Source organism: Hemitrygon akajei, chromosome 21, assembly GCF_048418815.1.
Source record: "Hemitrygon akajei chromosome 21, sHemAka1.3, whole genome shotgun sequence".
NCBI lineage: Eukaryota > Metazoa > Chordata > Chondrichthyes > Myliobatiformes > Dasyatidae > Hemitrygon > Hemitrygon akajei.
The window spans coordinates 12,704,552-12,721,787 of record NC_133144.1 but is presented as its reverse complement, the minus strand read 5'-3'; the positions used below and the strand labels follow the sequence as shown (position 1 = coordinate 12,721,787).

Here is a 17,236-nt window from a genome sequence, read left to right as displayed (position 1 = left end):
TCCAGGGAGATCTTGATCACCTGGGTAAATGAGCCAAGGAATGGCAAACAGTGTATTGAAGAGCTAAACAAGAACTAAACAAGGGTAGGTCTTTCAATGTGAATGGGGAGTCTTGTAGAACAGAAGGACCGAGAAGTACACATACATACTTCCCTGAAAGTGGTATCACAGGTAGATAGAGGAAAAGGCATTTGGTACTCTGGCCTTCATCCTTCACAGCACCGAGTACAAGAGCTGAGATGTTATCTTGCATTAATGCAAGTCTTTAGTGAGACTACTTGAAGTATTGTTTTCACCAACGTGTTATAGGTAGGGCATCATTGAGCTCTAAAAGTGCACAGAAGATTTACTAAAATATTGCCTGGATTTGAGGGACTGTGTTATAAGGAAAATTTGTGGATTCTAGAACTCTTTTCGTTGGAGCAGAGGAAACTGAGGGATGACATTACAAAGGTGTACAAAATTATAAGGGGCATCGATAAGGTGAATTCACACAATATTTTTACCAGGGAAAAGGAATCAAAAAATAGAGGGCATAGGTTTAAAGTGAGAGGATAAAGATTTAAAAGGAACCTTTTCACACAAAGGATGCTGTGTATATGGAACCAGCTGTCAGAGAAAGTAGTTGAAGATCTGAAAGAAATTTGTACAGGCAAATGGATAAGGAATGTTTAGAAGGGTATTGACCAAATACTAACAAATAGGACAAGCTTAAATAGCTTGTCAGAATTGAACAGCTTGAATAGAATATTAGTCAGCATGGACCAGCTGGGGCAAAGGGCCTAATTCCATGCTTTATGAATCTAAAATAGTTAATCAAGCCATTTGCAACACATTTCATAGAGAGCACAAAGTGGATTTCAGCAGCTCACAGAAAGTACAAAATAAATCCTTGCACATTAAGTTTACTTGGGTAAACACACCTCCAATCTCCCTCAATGAATGCAAGCATGCTATACGCCTTCTTTTACACCCTATCTATATGTGTTACCACTTTCAGCAAGCTAAGGTCTTGCAATCCAAGATCCCTCCATACATCAATGCTCCTGAGTGTACCACTATTTTATGAATACTTCATACTTGATCTCCCAAATGCAATACCTCACACTTGTCTGGATTTAACTCCATCTGCCATTTCCCCGCCCACATTTCCAACTGATCTATATCCTGCTGAATCCTTTGACAACTTCCTTCATTATTCACAATTTCACCAATGTTTGTAGCATTTGCAAATATAATAAATATAAAAAGTCTAACCAACTATTAGAAATCAAAAGACACACCTCTTTGGGCAATATCAAGTTGTGGGAACTCTCGCTGTATCCAATGGCAGTGTACAGCTTGGACTTTTCTTCAGTTGTCAAGAGGTCATTAATACCTAGTCAATAAGCATATGTTAGCAAATTCTGAGCCATTCCCATTGGGTTTAACAAAAACTAAAAATCCTAAAATTAAAAACCTGCTTATAACTAGACAGTCAAAAATTTTATTTAACCCAAGAGTGTACAGAACATAAATATTAATCAATGAGTTAATATTTGAAGTAAACAGCAAATTGCAGTTGAACAGCATCTTCAATATCCAAGGTGCACCATCTGACACCACTCAGAACACAGAACAACACATGGTGTGGAGGTAGATTTTGAAATTCCTTTGAGGAGAGCAAGTTGAATAGGTGAGGGGTTGAGGAAATAGACAAACACAAAACCAGATCTATAAAAATATTATTCCTATCCTACTATCATCAGATCACTGTCTAACAATTGACTGTGTTTGCATACATTTTCTCTGGTTTACCACAAATCACACCAGTATCTTGATTAGTACACCAAATGTCCTCAGTAACAGAGAAATAGAATCAATAATAGAGGAGGCCATTACAGCACGCTGGAAAGAAGTGTGTTCTTTTTAGGGCAGTAGGACTCAGCCCACTCACTAAATTCCCCATTCCCTCACCACACCTCAAACAAGTCTCCCATCCCTGTAAGCAGTGCCAAGAAACCAGAATAAATCAAGCTATTCTGCAGGTACAGAAAATCTAATTGTAGGACTTGGTTTATTTTTTGGGAACAAAGTATTAGCACACTGGACTTCCCTTTTCATTGGAGCAAGGGAGAATGAGGTGCAATTTTATAGCAGTGCACAGATCGACTCAAAGCTCAAAGGTGAGAGGACAGGACATTAATAAAACATGATGTGCAGCTTATTCACCCAGAGAGAGGTTTGTCAGTTTTGAAAATAAGTTGCTACAGGAAGTAGTTGAGGTATGTACATTGACAACATTTAGAAAGGTATTTGGACAGATACTTAGATAATAAAGGTTTAGAGGGAAACCGATCACATGTGGCAACTGTGAATCTTGGTCAGCATGGGCCAAAGGGTCAATTTCCATAACGTATGACAATATTTAAATGTAGGGCACTAAGGAATATTGATGAATAGAGAGAAAAAGGGGTCTAAATCCACAGTACCCTGAAAGTGGCAACACAGATCGATAGGGTGGTAAAGACAACATGACATACTTGTCTTCTGATAACAGGGCACTGAATTGAATGTCAGGTTGCAACTTTACTAAAAACGGGTTGTGCTGGGCTTGTGGTATTGTGTGCGGTTCTGGTTGCCTACAGGAAGGATATGATTACAATAGAGAGTGTACAGGAGATTCACCAGAATGTTTCCTGCATTAGAGGTCTGTGGTCTTACAGCAATATAGTATGAATATAGGTTTTTAGGTCCAACCAGTCCATATTGACCATTGTCCAAATTTCCTGTGTTCAACCCATATCCCTCTACGCTCTGACACTCCATAAACTTATCCAAGTGTTTCTTAAATACATTATGGAAAGAAAATGGACAGGGTTTGATTTCCTTGGAGACTGAGGAGCGAGCAGCATAGAAAATTATGATAGGTATAGAGAGGGTGGATACTCCAAAGCATTCTCCTATGTGCATCAAAAACAATAAGGTGTTTGTTTAATATGACAGGAAGATGTTTTAAAGCGGCTAACAGGAGTAGATTCTTTTTTGAATATGGCAGGTACAACAGTCATCTATTGCTTTTCAAAGAGTCATAGAGCACTACAGCACAGCAACAGGCCCTCTGGCTCATCTAGTCCATAGCAAACCATTTTGCCTAGTCCTATCGACCTGTACCTAGATCATATCCAACTCATCCATGTACTTATCCAAACTTCTCTTAAATGCTGAAATCAAACCTGCAACCACCACTGCCGCTAGCAGCTAGTTTCACACTCGCACCACCCTCTGAATTAAAAATTTCACCTTCATTCCCCCTTAAATATTTCACCTTTCACCCTTAACCAATGACATCTACATTGATCTTAGAGTTGATTAAAAGGTCAGCACAATATTCTGGGCCGAAAGCCCTGTACTGTACTGTGCTGTAATGAAAGCATACAATAGCAACAGAAGAGATTCATCAGGATATTGCCTGGAATGTAATTATAAGGGGAATTGAACAGCCTGGGTTTGTTTACCATGGAATTTAGGAGACAGATGAATAACCTTACTGAGGTTTATACAATTATGATGGTGATAAAGGATGCGTGGACACATTTGCTTTTTCCCCCCAGGGCAGAGGTCTCTGGTGAGAAGGGAGGAATTTAAAGGAGGTCTGTGGAACAGTTTTTTATTCGGCATGACTGGTGGTGATTATGTAGAATGAGCTGTCAGAGGAGGCAGTGAAAGCAGATACAATTACAACATTTAAATAGCATCTGACAAGTATCTGGATAGGAAAGGAGAAGAGGAACAGAGGCTTGATACAGACAAATGTGTTTAGCATTGATGGACATCAAAACTAGCATGAATGAGGTGGACAAAAAGGATTTACTTCTTGTGTTGTATAATTCTATAAAGAGATTGCTGGATATTAAAGGAATCTAAGGCTTTGTATGGGACAGCAGTGCTTCTCTACCACATGCGCTTACACCCCTCCAGCATCTACTAAGTTTCCATCACAATTCCTGCAGCAGTAACCTCGGCAAATGGAGCCATACAGCCCACAGAAGAGCCCTTCAGCACACCACATCCATGCTATATCAAGCACCCGTTTATTCTAGCTCATGCCCCATACCCTCCTATCCCTTGACAACTCAATTACCCAGCTCAAAAGTTTTTAAATATGGTGAGAGTACCTTCCTCTACCACTTTAAATTCCAGATTCTAATCGCCCTCTAGTTGAAGATACTTTTCCTCAAATCTCCTCATCTTAAACCACGTCCACTGGGTCTAGGCATGCCCATTATGAGGAGATGTTTTACTATCTCCCATTTTGGAGACTCATTTTACCCAGAGTTCCAACTACTTGGAATACACAGCCCAAGAGTGGTGGAAACAGAATTGCTATCAGCGCTGAAGAATCTAGATGCATAGTTGGAAAAACCTGGACATAGAAGGCTATGAGTCAAGTGCTGGTAGATGGGATTAATAAAGTTGGATGCCCATTGGTCACCATGGGTACAGTGGATCAAATGGCCTTTTTCTATACAGATGTTGCTCTGACCCTTATCTAAACTCAGTTAAGATTTTGTATAGCTCCATCGGGTGCACTCCAATCACCACTGCTCTAGAGAAAACAAAACCTCAGTCCCTCAAATCCTCTATTTCAAGCAACGACCTAGCGAATCTCCTTTACACCTTCGTGTCCCTTTAGAATAGAGATGAAAAGGAAAATCTTTAGCCAGAGGGTGGTGAATCTGTGGAATTTATTGCCAGAGACAGCCGTGGAGGCCAAGTCATTCGGTATATTTAAAGCGGAGGTTGACAGGTTCTGGATGAGTAAGACCATCCAAGGTTTATGGGAAGACAACAGGAGAGTGGGGTTGATAGGGGTGAAAAATCAGTACTGATGGAATGGTGCAGCAGACTCTATGGGCCAAATGGCCTAATTCTGCTCCAATGACTTTTGGGGCTTTCCCTTTCACAAAATTTTAAAAGAACTCTTCCTTCCATGACTTCTTGTTCCACCAATTACCACTATACTAATGCATGCCAACCTTGGAGATAAAAGTCTTAGTTAGCTATTACAACCATTCCACATTAAAATCATTCCACACATTGACTCCCAACAGTCCCATTCCACTCTCTATTTTAAACTACCCTTTTATTGCTTTGAATGAAATTTACATTTACCTGTATTAAGGGGAAATTATGTCCCCAATTAACCCACCAATCCATTTTTAATATGGTGTTGTAGCAGTGTGCTACACGCAGCACTGAAATAACGACACTGAGTCAGTAAACTGCAGTTAAAAAAAGATTTTATTCGAACTTCGCAACCTCGCTTTAAAGCCTCCCTGATCCCGCCCTCCCCGGGCACGGATGCTGTAGGGGGCATGTATTCACAGTCCTGTCCCGTGCGCGGATGCTGTAGGGGGCACGTATTCACAGTCCTGTCCCGCGCGCGGATGCTGTAGGGGGCACATATTCACAGACCCGCGCAGGCTTTTCCCTTTGTTGGTGAAGCAGATTTGGCGTCCTTTTGGGACTGGCCTTTATGCCGGTGCGCTGGCTATTTGTGAGCCGGTTCGAGTGCGCTAGGAAGTGGGTCGCCACAGTGTAACATACAAACCCACAAAGGAGGCATTTGAATACCGAGATGAACCCAAGTCTCTCCAGCACACCTACCACAGCCTTTGACATTTCCCTTCACACCACACAGTAAACATGTCTTCAGATGAAGCTGCAATTGATTTCTACTTACTTCTATTCATGTCCTGCATTCAGTAATTTATGATGTCATCTCCTCTGCATCAGATGAACTAAACACAGGTCTGCCTTACTGGTTACCTCTGTTCAATCTACAAGGGTGACACTGAGCTTGCAGTTGACTCCACTTTAATCCCATTTCTAATCTTTTACCTTCACTTCTTGTACTGTTCCAAATCCCAGTTTAATGTTAAAGAATATAACCCCTCATACCCACTAGACAATTTTATAACCCTCAAACTCAACAATGACTACAACATTATCAGATACAGCTATGTCACAACTGGACGATTCTGATAAAAGATCATCAACATGTTATGCCATGTGGTAATAATGGTTAAAACTAGTGTACGATGAGATACTTGACCATTCTGGAGCAGATGGACTTAAGACAATTGATGCAAATCGAGAATAACCTTTAATGATAAGCACAGCACCAGGAATTAAAATAAACAGGATATTAAGCCTCTGGGACCAGGAGGGAGAATGCGTCTGGGAGTAAATTGTGAGTTCTGATAACAGGGAATAAAGAGGACTGCTGGACTCACACTGAGAGACAAATGACATATCTTTTCAACAACTGATCATATACTGACTGTGGGATGCTAAACTAAGTTATGCAAAAGCTGTTTGTCTTGCTTTATAAATATGAGCACTATATAACCAAAAAAACCAGAGCTCTGGTAACAGCGGAAACTGCTGCAGACTCTTCATGATATCACATTAACAAACTCTTAAAACGGAACTCGAAATCACTCTGGTGTTCTTTAGCTAGTATTTCCAAGACATGCCAGTTCAGTTTTTCTTCTCTACATATAATGCCTCATCAGAAAGTTCATTCCTGTCAGTGATAAAATTTCTGAGACAGAAGATACAAAAGCTTCAAAGCATGTACCTCCAATCTCATCTGTCATAATTACTGAATGATTGCTTAGTACAATGATCTTGTGCCTTAGCATCCAACTGCACTGCACCTTCTCTGTAGCTGTTGCAATTTATTCTGCATTCTGTACTGTTTTATTCTGTGCTGTTTTAATATACTTAGTAATGTTTTGATCTGTATGAACAGAATGCAAGACAAGCTTTTCACTTTAACTTGGGACTTGTGACAATCAATAAACCAATTTCAATTCCGTTTCCCAGCAGCTGAAATCTCTCAGTTCCAGCACTGTGCCCATCCTCTCCTCATTTATCATCCTCTCTTTACTTTTCCTTCAACAGTCATTATCAAGGCTTCACCAGCCTCTGAGCTGTATCATTCAAAAACTCCAGGTGTCCATTTTTCACAGGCATCTTATTTGCTCTCCAGATCGAAAGGTTTCATTATCTAACTTATCCTCATTCCAATTATGGTAAACAATTCAAAATGTTAACTATAGCTCCACAGTTGCTGCTCCTCCTGTTGATTATTAAAAAATGATTAATGTTTTACTAACTTTCTGGGACAGATTTATCTTCATCTTCACTCTTCTTGGATTCTTTTCTTCCCCAAAGACCACCAAACCAGCCTCTGCTCTGCTTCTCTTTCGCCTTCTTGCCCAGCATCTTATGGCCTGATCGAATCACCTGAGAATAAAACAGCATTAATAGTTTATGTTCAACTGGTACCTTGCTTAGCACACAGGATGATTTCCAGAAATTAGGCTACCAGAGGAATCTCTGCTGAAATTAATTATCATAGGTATGTTACTGACAATATTACTGGGCTTGGAAGCTGGCAACTCCATTCTTCCTGTTGCCCATACTGGGAAGTTATGCAACCAAAGACAGCAGATCCTACCTCATCCGACAAACAATAAGTAAGTCTGCCTGGGCCGTCTGTCAACAGATAGAGGAGGTTCTACCACTCTCTAACAATGACCCATTCTCACTGTATACCAAGGGTGCAGCTTTGAATCCAATATTGCAGCAATGGGAAACCATACTGCTCACCCCAATCCATCCAATATCACCCTTCACAGGCAGCTCTCCACAGAAGGGGTGATTCAGAATGGAGTACACCACTGGAAGGCAGGGATTGCACCAGGTTCTAGCACAGCAGCTAATAAAGCATTGGTCTACCTGTGCAACATTCAACCTCAAAAACCAAAAGTGGTATAACAAATCAGTATAGTACAGGATAGTGCTATGATGGATACCAATGAATAGAATACTTCCATAAAAACCTAGGTTCAGAATTACCTCTACATGTGCCTGTTGTCTGGCTAATGTTATGTTGAAAGTATCCAGAGTCTTCTCCAGGTCCTGTAACGATTCAACAAAATGATGAATACCGAAAATTGAAAGCAGTTCCACTTTTAAGTTATTCATCTTCTCCATCCTGCACTTTCAACCCCTTTACAGCAGTTGGGGGCTCAGATAAATTCCTGAGTCTTTGTCTTTAGTTTTAGTTGCCTTTATTAATCTTGCATAAAAAATACCGGACAATAAATGTAAGAAACATAAGATGTGCAATATTTGTAGCTGTAATTGAATATTGTACACTGAACTCAGCCACAAAATAAGGAAGTGTCTTTAATAATCTGAACAACATTTATCCCAAAAAATACCATTTTTAAAGCAGCAGTAAAGCCTACAGTGACTCCTAAGATATGGAAGAGTAACCATCATCTTTCAAAAAAACTGGAGCACTTTTTGCTCAATGCCCATTGACATCTGTTTTAGCAGGGCCCCTTGATGTCAGGCTTGGTCAAATGCCACCTTTTTATCAAAGGCAGACACTCTCATTCACTCTGGAATTCAGTATTTTGGTCCACATGTGAACCAAGGCTGTGGCAAAGGTTAGGTGAAATCCAAACAGGAAACTGTGAACAAACTACTGATGAATAAATGCCATCATGTTCTTGATTCGTTATTGTTTCACATTTCCAGTACTGCTGTTTTGTATTTCAGACTCCCAATTTTGTCTTCCTTCTTATATGTTTATCCTCACTCATCCTCTACTTACACCACTTTCAGAGAGATTTGCTGCAATTCACCCAGAGTGTTGAAAGTCTGGAATTGTTCACCTGATTTGGCTGTGAAAGATCTGTCACTGAGAGCACTCAAGACAGAAGGATAGGGTAGTGAAGAGGACAAAGTCATACAGCATGGAAACCAGAGCTTCAGCCCAACTGGTCCAAGATTACCAAAAATAGCTTCTCATCTAAGCTAGCTCCATTTGTCCACATTTAGCCCATATCCCTCTAAACTTTTGCTATGCATGTACCTGTCCAAATACCTTTTAAATGCTATTAATATACCTGCCTCAACCACTTCCTCTGCCAGCTCAATCTGATCATTCCCTAAGTAAAAAAGTTGCCCCTTCACCTTAAACCTATGACCTCTGCATCCTAATTCCCCTCCTGGGAAAAAGGCTCCTCGCTTGACCCTATCTACATCGCTCATAATTTTATATACCTCTAAGATTTTCATACTCCTACACTTCAATGGAAAAAGGTCTCAATTGCTCAACCTCTCTCCATAAAAAGACATGTGGCATGCTTGCCTACACATACCAAAGCTGAATGCAGGAGCTGGGACATCATTTTGAAGTTGCACAAAACACTGACGAAACCAGAGTTTGGAGTATTCTGAACAGTTCTGGTCGCCACACTACAGGAAGGATCTGGTAGCAAAAGTGATTGCAGAAGGGGTTCAGCAGGATATTGCCTGGAATAGAGGGTTGTAGTTGTATGAGAATGGAAAAGCAAGGCTTATTTTCTTTGGAAATTAGGACACTGATGAGGTGTCTACTAGAAGTTTATAAAATTAAGAGGATCATAAATAGGATAGGCAGACAGACTTTTTCCTAGAGCAAGGAAACCTAAAATTAATGAGCACTAATCTAAATAGAGAGGGGAGAAAGTTAAAGCAGATTGATGGGATAAGTTTTTTCTAAACAGTAAGTGGTGATTATCTGGAATGAGCTGCCAGAAAGCAGATGTTTAAATGTTTAAAAGAGTAGGAAACGAACAGATATATGTGGGCCTAGTGGTGACAAATGGGACTAATGTACACATCACAGTCATCATGGATGAGGTGGCCAAAGGGTCCCTTTCTTTGCTGTATGATTTGATGATTCTTTAATTAAGACTTCTTCACTTCAATCCCTGAACCAGGTCCACCTCCTTGAATCCCACTCAGTTGCTCCTGACATCTACTCCTCCTCTACAATTTAAAATAGTTTCCTTTTCCCAGTTCTGATGGAAGGTCATTGACCTGAAACATTAGCTCATTTTATGTCTCCACAGATGCTGCCCATCTTGCTTAGTATTTCCAACATTTTCTTTTTTTATATAATTATTTCTGCACCATTGGTGCTCATCTCTTGTTAAACATGTGATAATACTGTGCAGTTCAGAAGAAACCAGCCACTAAAATACATTAACTCACCAATACATAATTTATGATTTTCATGTTTAAGTTATAAATCACAATTAATTATTTAATTGGAATTTCATTACCTCAAATTGCATTTAAAAATTACCTGAAGTTGTTTCAATAATTCTTCAGAAGGTTTAGACTGCGTCAGTTTGCTTTTATAAGCCATTTTGTAAGATTTCAAATTTTGCCTATGGTGCTTGATGTGGTCCCAGGACCATATACGGTATTTTCTCCGGAGATGTACTTCCAAAATACCTGTGACTGCATATTTCCACCTAAGGTAGAGAAGGTTCTTTACTTCAAGGTAAGTTAAGGTTCATCGTAGTAAAATTAAAATGCCTGAATAAAAAGTAATTGACACACCGATGTTAAAACACTAAGGGAATATTGAGGAACAGAGTATAAATTGGTGAACAAGCCACAGTACAGGTCAATACATAAAATTACTGCAGTACTGTGCAAATGTCTTGGGCAACTTAGCTATATATATGCCTAAGACTTTTGTATAGTAGTATATGTCAAAAGGCAAAGTCAAATGGACAAACCAAGAAGCTTCAGAGAAACAACGCAATTTAAATAACTTACCATTTACTGGCATTTGTATGAAGTGGTACATTTGGCCTGTATTTTCTATACGGGACATTTCTGACCATATAGTTCACAGATTCCAACAGATCAATAATGCTCAGATACTGGAAATAAACACAGTTGTCAGTTCACATTTAATCACATCAAAATTTTATATGTACTGCTGAGCTACAGGACAGGGTTTAATTTCCACATTTTAAGCATGACCACCACAAATCAATATTCAAATTGAACTGCACAATCTTTTCCAGTTTAGATGTCTAAAAGATGTTGACTACAGTCTTAATAATAAACACATCTCCAATAAAAATGTGGACTATTTAACTCAACATACTGAGTTATGTGTTAATGTGCCATTTCAGCCTCCACCCCCTACTCCATTTCCCTCTATGTGAGGAATAACTAAATTATAAGCTTATTTACCATCAATGCTCAGAGTAATAATTAAACCATTTAAAACACAACATTCAAAGAAAAGTCTTACTATAGGGTATGGGTAAAATGAAGGAAGTTACAGACCCAGAATCTTATAACCATTGGCTTGTGCTGAGGGCTTGTTCACAAAGCAGTGGACATACTACTGTGCCAATTGCACTATATCAGCATATGTTTTGAAAATTAGCCTGCTTACATCAATTTTACTTTATTCTAAGCTCTCATTGAAAGTAATTCACTGCATCTGCTAGTATTTATTTTTAACATTACATCTCAAACTGGTCACAGGGCCTAATGTGCGATGTTGGATTTCACAAATACTTTACAGCTATTCAGACCTTTACAAATCGTTGCCAATTCTGCACCAAAAGCAGCTCATCAATGGATTTTGAGCAGCCAAAGGAAAGTGAGAATACTTGAAAAGTGGGATGCACGTTAGCATAGTCGTTAGCACAACTCTTTACAGTACAGGCAACCCGATTTCAATTCCCACCGTTACCTGTAAGGAGTTTATACATTCTCCACATGACTGTGTGGGTTTCCTCCAGGTTCTCTGGTTTCCTCCTACAGTCTAAAGTTATGTTAATTGATCATTGTAAATTGGACTGTGATTAGGCTAGGATTAAATCAGAGGTCGCTGGACAGCGTGGCTCAAAAGGCTATAGAGCCTATTCTGCTCTTTGCCTCAATCAATCAATAAATAAATAGAGAAACTGAACACAATGCTCCCTCTAAAGCTAGCAATTGATGTCAGAAGTTCAAAAGAACTGAAAATTAAAAACATATTTAAATGTTGTTTTATATGAAAAGAATCAATTATCAGGACTTCATTAACATGGAGTCCAGAGGAGTGGTCTCAGCCTGAAATGTTGAGTGTGTATTAATTTTCCCTAGATGCTGCCTGACCTGCTGAGATTCTCCGGTATTTTGTGTGTGCTGCTTTGGGATTTCCAGCATCTGCAGAATTTTTTGTGTTTTTCAATAACATGGAATGGGTCAATCTATATTTAAAGCTTTGAATGATATTCAAGGTGTGATTAGGACAATAATATTGGATAAAACCCATGGACACACAACCAAATTACGAAAATGGGAAATGAGGTTATTGCAGAAGCTATGCACTTCTGAAACAGCTGTACAGATGAGGCACTGAAGACTAACTCTAAAGTCTTAAAAATAGAATTGGATAAATGCTACTTCATGCAATGAAAATTGAGACATACTATTTGTCACATTTAACTTCTTGTATTTGACTGAACACTCAAAACTGAGAATTATGAACTGTTTGAAGACATACCACACTTTAAAAAAAAAGAGATCACCCACCTACTGACCATGTTCATGCCTGACCTACACTGATCTTAACTATTCTTTGCCATAACTTCAATTTGTCAACTTTAACAATTGTTAACCAGCCCTGTCTTAAATATTTCTAAATATCTGGACTCCTGCACCTTCAGGCAATTCCAGAGACCCATTACACTCTTGAGAGATGAAATTTCTACATTCCTCAGTTTTAAATGGCAAGACCCTTATTTTATATCTGTTTCCTTGTTTGTGACTTTCTCAATAATGAAATTTCAACATCCGCCTTGTAAACTCTCTTAGAATCCTAAATGTTTAAATAAAGTAACCCTTCTTTTTTTTCCTAAATTCTAAGGAATGCAGACCCAAAATGCATAGATTCTCTTGATAGCACAGAACTCTCATTCCAGGAATTAGCCTAATGAATCTTTGATACGCCTCCAATACCATAATATGAGGTCAGGGGATGAAAAAATGTACGAGTATTTCAGGTTTGTCCTCTCTAACAATCTGGAGCTCGGTAACCAAACCTTCCTATTCATTAACCCCAACCCTTTTGCAATAAGAGCTCTTTGTCTTTTCAACTACTTATTGGACCTCTTTGATAACTTGTGATTCATGCACTGAAGGACTCAAATCTCACTGAGCTTCAGTTATTTGCAGTCTCTCCATTTAGATATAATCTATCTTTTGATACAATACTAATGGGAGCAAATGTGTCGTAAATGCACCTTATTATTTGTTAATTTATTTGTGGTAATATTACTTTACAGTGCCTTGAAAAACAATTCAGCCCCCACAACTATTTTCACATTTTACTATCTCATTTTCTAAATTTAAAATATACTGCAGTAAGATTTTTAAGCTAATCTACAAAATATTGTACATCCTGTCAAATCAAAAGAAAAATTCCAAAACCTATCAACAATTTACTAAAAATTAAAAACTAAAATTGTGAGGCTGAAAAAGAACTCATCCCCTCTAATTACCACACCAACATTCCTCAGGTGCAATACTGTATATTACCTTATCAACTCACCCAATTTGTTGATATAGGAAATTGGAGTATCACTTATTTTCAATGAATTCATAAGAATAAATACCCCCCTATCTTTATAAGATCTAACAGTATGGTAGATGTTCAACAGACTAAACCAAAACGAAGATAAATGAACATTCAAGTCAGGGAAATTATAACAGAGAAGCATGAATCTGGGGAAGGGTAAAAGACCATCTCAAAGGCACTGAATACACCTTGGAGCTCAGTGAAGTTCATCATGAAAAAGAGGAGACTGCCCCTCTAAACTTAGTCACTAGAGAAGAATGGGACTGGTAAGAGAGGTTGCTGTAACATCAACAGTCACTTTGAGTAAGCTGCTACAGGAGATGAAGTTAATGGCTCCACCTAAAGTCTTGCACAAAAAAAAGGGTATTTATGGAAGAGTGCCAAGGAAGAAACCCTGCCTAAAAAAAAACTTCCTTGCCTGCAAAAGACTTTGCAAAGTGTCACTTAGAAGATACTGTAAAGACGTGAAAGAAGGTCTTATGGTCAAATGAGACTAAAGTGAAACTTTTTGGCCTCAACACTAAGCAGTGTGTGTGGCATAAATTTAATACCGTGCATCAGCCAGGTAACATCATCCCCAAGTATGGTGGAATATGGTGGAGACAGCATATGGGGATGCTTTTCAGCAGCAGCAACTGGCTATCTGATAAGGATTGATGAGAAAATGAATGCTGCTAAATACAGAGAGATCCTGGTTAAAAACCTGCTAACCTCTGCCAGAAAGCTTAAACTGGGGATGAAGTTTGACTTTTAGCAGGACGTCGACACAAAGCACACTGCCAGAGCAACCATGGAGTGGCTTCAATCAATGTCCTTGAGTGGCCCAGTCTGGCAAGACCTTAAGATTGCTGTCCATCTCCACACCCAACTAACCTGACAAAGCTTGAGCAATTTTGCAAGGAGGAATGGGCAAATCTTGCTCCATCAGATTGTGCAAAGCTAACAGAGAATACTGGCTGTTATAGCTACGATAGGTGGTTCAACTAAGTACTGAGCAAAGGGTGATGAACACATTTGAAATGCTGACTTTTCAGTTTTCAAATTATAATTTTTCACGCTTTACTATTTTCCCTGTTTTGGGGTCTACTGTGGAGGGAGAAAGAAGTATGTAATTCACAAATAAAAATTCTCAGTTAAATTGATCAAAATCCTTGGTTGTAACAAAGGGTTGGGGGCTGAATACTTTTACAAGTTACTGTTTGTGTTGTGTGTGAGTTATATGCACTGTGTTGGACACCTTGCTCCGGAGGAATGTTGTTTCATTTGGTGGTATATATGTGTGTGGTTGAATGACAATAAAATTGAACTTGAATGTAGGTGTGCAAAAAGGTCATGGACGTGGTTGGCCAAAGCCTATTTCTGTGCTGCATGGCTCTATGCTTCCCAAAGAATTGGAAGCGGGTTTTAGCAGCAAAAGAAGAATTTAAAAAAAGATTCAACATCTGTGGATCCTTTCCTCATCCAGCATAATCAAATGATCCAAATTTACAGTTTCAATAACTTCAGTAGCAATTGTTACATTAATGTAGTATTATCACAGTTCCTTACCTTGCTTCATTTTGCACAAATTCATTTGTTAAGTACCTGGAGAAAATACTATTTTGACCACCAAGTGTAAGTTTATTTTTCTTGGAATTTAACCATAAAGCAGTAAATTTTAAATAAAAATCAAAAGTTTCGAATAATCAAAATACAAAAAACGATATTGAATACAATCTCACCTGAGGCTTAGTCATTTCTATGTCAATGCTCTGAACTTCCATGTCCAAATTTATTTTGGGTGAATTCAGTTCAGTTTCAGCAGAAGGATTGATGCAAAGTTTGGCAGATGCTGATATTGGTCTAAAAACTGAATGGTGAATTCTATTAAAAATTTAGCATTACTGAAAGCAGAGCACCAGAGCAACATTCACACTTCTCATGAAAATTGCCAGTTCATTCAATAGTAAGGAGGACAGACTTTGAGACGGGATGTTATCGATCAGTTAGTGAGATGAACAGTGGGAGGTGGAATTTAATCATTAAGTATGAGGTGATTCACTTAAGCAAACTAATAAGGATAGGACACATGTCGTGAATGGTTGGGCCCTATAGAGTATAGAGGAACAATGAAGGGGGCAGCATATGCTGGTTAAGACAACAAAGGACATACTTGCCTTCATTAACTAGAGCTCAGAATATTACAGGAGGGAGGTTATGGTACACTTTATAAAACACTGATTGTGCCACAGCTAGAGTATTGTGTGTAGTTCTGGTCACTCACTCCATTCTGGATGTGAACCAGAGTACCAAGTTAGAAAGTAAAAAGATTAAGAGGAATGTAGATATCATTACCTGTACATTTGTATGGACGGATAGACAGGAACATGTTAATAGACATTATGGAACAGACAGGTGGAAGTGTACTTATTTTAATGCTAGGAATGTAAGGAGTAAAGGCAATCAACTTGGAGCATAGATTAGTACATGGAACTATGATTGTGAGAGGGACAGGTCTGGATGCTTAACATTCCAGGGTTCTGATGTTTTAGAAAAGATATCAAGGGAGGTACAAGAGAGGGAAGCGCCCATTGAGAGAGAAGGCCAGTGTGAGATTTCAAGCACTGGCTTGCAGAGACTTTGGCAAGGAAAGGCGAAGGCTGCAGATAGATCTTTTTCATTTAAAATTTTCATTCTTTCTTTCTTATTGCACAGTTAAAGCAGTGGGGATGCCAGCCAGGATTGGGGAATGCTCCTCTTACAGGATGTGCGAAAGCAGGGAGCCGTCCAGCATCCATGACGACTACACCTGCAAGAAGTTCATCCAGCTGCAGCTTCTTTCAGATCACGTTAAAGAATTGGGAGCTGGAACTGGATGAACTCCAGATCATTCGGGAGGCTGAGGGAGGGGTTGATCGACATGACATACAGGTTAGTTACACCCAAAGCACAGGACACATGTAACTGGGTGATCAGTAGGAGATGCAAAGCGAATAGGCAGCCAGTGCAGAGTACCCTTAAGGCCATTCTCCTCAACAACAACACCTGGATACTGAGTCTGGGTCAATGGCTCAGAAGGGAAAGGGAGGAGAAGAGGCAAACTGCAGTGATGTGGGATTCATTGGAGGGGGTAAATCCTGAAGGATCGCAACCTGAAACTCCATCTATGTGGGCTGAAGGGCCTGAATCATGCTGTAAGCTTTCTATGTTTCTATGACAGTCACCTCCTTATTGCAAAAGGTTTTGTTGGTCAGAAAGAACTACAATCCACAAATCAGTGAACAGGAATGACGCAGGGGCAATGGAAGTGCTCTTAACGTGTGCTTAAAGTAATGGAAGCTAGCATTTTGTGAAGCTGTTTTGTAACCTCCATTTTGTGAAATGTCTATGAACTGGTTTCACTCAGGAATAACTATATCAGAGTGAACACAATGATGCTCCAGATAATCTGCTAAACTACTGATTATTTCCAAATAAGAAGTTATTTGTGACGCGTTCTTTGGTAAAAATAGAACAAACAGTTTTATGAGCATGGGAGTCTGTGTCTGACCTGAGTAACCTGAGCATAGTAACTAGCTGGTCTGTTCTGCTTCAAAGCAAGTAGAACTTAATTACAAGTTGTTGTCTGTGAGGAGGGCAATAAAATGATGCTGGCTTGGACCACAGCCAATGACAGTTAGCCAGATAGGCCAGAGCTAACAACATATGAACTGACCAGGAAAGAGTATAAAAACGAGGGACTTCAAATGCAAAGCAGCGACAACTCTG

General features: G+C 39.2%; 1 protein-coding gene across 1 annotated transcript in view; it reads right to left on the bottom strand.

Annotated features, from left to right (window-relative positions):
• Positions 1-17,236, bottom strand: part of vps13c (vacuolar protein sorting 13 homolog C) — a 389,552-nt gene that overhangs the window by 288,183 nt on the left and 84,133 nt on the right. The window contains 6 exon segments of the mRNA XM_073024838.1: positions 1,284-1,378; positions 7,167-7,296; positions 7,912-7,974; positions 10,199-10,370; positions 10,681-10,787; positions 15,211-15,338. Coding sequence (XP_072880939.1) covers positions 1,284-1,378; positions 7,167-7,296; positions 7,912-7,974; positions 10,199-10,370; positions 10,681-10,787; positions 15,211-15,338 — 695 coding nt within the window.